We start from the raw sequence: 2243 nt of genomic DNA, 5'->3' as shown, positions 1-2243 counted from the left end.
GCTGTAAGGAATTGTGGTGAATTGGTTTCAAGCGGGATAATAGGTTGCTCTTGGGGGCCCATATGATTAATGGGAATGGGTTGAGGCATAGGTGTGATGGCTACTCCAGAGAAATGTGGTAACAGGTGTAGCATTTGATGATGCCAGTATGCAAGAGGGGGCATGGGTGTGTGTTGTTGATTTGGTATCCTTGGATCTGAGTATGGGCTCATGGAAACTTGAGTGTATGGATGAAAAGGGTTCTCCGTGGGTGATTGTGGATTCGGTTGAGGAGGGTATAGGTGTTGATGTGGGTAATAGTATGGTGATGGAGTGTATGGGTATGGTACCTGGGTGTGAGGATGTATGGCCATGCTTGGTAGTGAGGTGTCAATTGTTGGAGCAGCCTCATGAGTGGGGACCAACTGTAATCCGTTATTTGCAGGGATCAGAGGTGGTGTTACCGTGTTCAGAGGGGCGTGCTCTGTATGTACACCAGTAACAGGTACAGTACCCTTTGCATGCTTCTTTCCAGCCATGTCTTCCTCTCCAGCTCCGATGACCTAAATTGTCTTGATTCCACATTCCAACAGACGTGGAGATGGTGGTGTTCCTCTTATATGTTCATCAAAATGAACTGAAATGAAATCTTCACAGTAATCATCTTCATCACATCCATGGATTTGTTGATGTTCTCTTTGAGCTGCAAACAGGCTATTACATCGAGTACTATCATGACCGATAAGGCCGCAGTATTCACAGTAGAGGGGAAGACGCTCATATTTTATATTCACTACAGTAGTTTCTCCATTTTTCCTCTGTAATGTCAAAAACCGTTGAAGTTTTTGAGTGAGGTTGATGGTAGTGCGAACCCATAGGTACTTAAGTTGTTCACCGAACTGCATACCAGAGATAATCATCGCTTGTTTGGGTTTACCAAGCATTTTCGCCAACTTCAAGGCTACACTTGTTTTTGCTACTTCTTGAGGCATATCATGTATTTGAATCCATATATCACAATTACCAAAACTCCATGTTTTCTCCGAATTCCATTTTTCCAGCATAACCAGGTTACTAGCCACAGTCCATGGGCTTTCATTGAGAACATTCTTGAGATCTAATTCATGTTCGAAATGAAAAAGGAAAATAGACTCAGAAAATGGGATTACCTCCACCTTGGCGATGGTGTTCCAAGCCTTTAGCAGTCCTTCAGTGAGTGCTTGCAGCCTAAATCTCCTTCCATCGAGAATCTTACCAGCTAGTGTATTATTGGGGGAGAAGAGTGGGCGATCATCATCTTCCTCTTCAAGCAAGAAAGTTGTATGACCTTCATCCGTTACTGGAATGGGTTGCTTTGATGAGGAGGCCATTAGAAAAGCAACGAAACAGAAAGAAGGAACAGTAAAGAGTTCAAAAAGCTAAAAATGAACACTCGGCTAAGCGAGGAGAGGCACTCTCATCGGAGAGGACAAAGGGTTCTAAGTGAAAATTCACTACTAAGTTAAGGTTAAAATCTGGGTCGGGTTACCATTTTTGCTCCTCAATTTTGTGTTTTAAAAAATTTAAGAGAATGCACCTTATTATTGTTAAATGGATGAAACTCTTCCAACGCTCAGGGGGATAAAGTGGAAAGTAACTATATAAAATCAAGGTCCAAACTCCAAATCAAGGGTTGCCCCAACCTTGATTGGAGGTGGAATTTTATCGGTTCATTTCTATATTTCCCTCTAAATCAGTGACACATGTTAATAAGTCACATCAAAGGTTAAAATTAAATTAAAATAATTTTTTATTTTTAAATTTATCTAAATTTTTTGATGTGATTGATAAACATGTGTCATTCATCCACAAATAGACTTGAATTCTAATTAAAGGCTTCACGCTCAGAGTCCAAAAAAGACTAGTATAAATGTTTTTCATTATAATCCCTTTTACAAAATACATTGCACACTAACCCACTTCCAAGCCTCGCAAGGTTAAAAAATAAAAATGTTTCGTCAATTGTAAAACATAAAATATTTAGAGCAAATTGCACTAGCACCCCAAAATGGAGGTCATAAAGCATTGACACCCCACTTTATGTTAAAAGCACAGAAACCCAAAATTGGATTTTCATTGGATATATTTGTCCAATTTGTTATCGAAAACCTTTCAAACACTATTTATTATAGAGATATTTTTAAAATAAATGGTGTCTAAATGATTTTCAGTGAGAAATTGGACAATTATATCCAATGAAAATCCAATTTGGGGTCTCTGTGCTT

The 2243-nt window shown here is 39.2% G+C and overlaps 1 protein-coding gene across 1 annotated transcript; it reads right to left on the bottom strand.

The window, feature by feature from the left end:
- Positions 1 to 542: 542 nt before the first annotated feature.
- Positions 543 to 1349, bottom strand: LOC149028882 (uncharacterized). The gene has a single exon (XM_089168578.1). It carries the CDS (start codon positions 1347 to 1349, stop codon positions 543 to 545), a length of 807 nt encoding a protein of 268 aa, XP_089024704.1.
- Positions 1350 to 2243: the final 894 nt, after the last annotated feature.

This window comes from Hakea prostrata, chromosome 1 (assembly GCF_041222555.1).
Source record: "Hakea prostrata isolate BN-2017 chromosome 1, UWA_Hpros_2, whole genome shotgun sequence".
Lineage (NCBI taxonomy): Eukaryota > Viridiplantae > Streptophyta > Magnoliopsida > Proteales > Proteaceae > Hakea > Hakea prostrata.
The sequence above is the reverse complement of the archived record's forward strand: the minus strand, read 5'-3'. Positions and strand labels throughout refer to the sequence as shown.

Excerpts from the sequence above, each read along its gene's own strand:
- LOC149028882 (XM_089168578.1), bottom strand. The coding sequence starts at position 1,349 with ATGGCCTCCTCATCAAAGCAACCCATTCCAGTAACGGATGAAGGTCAT.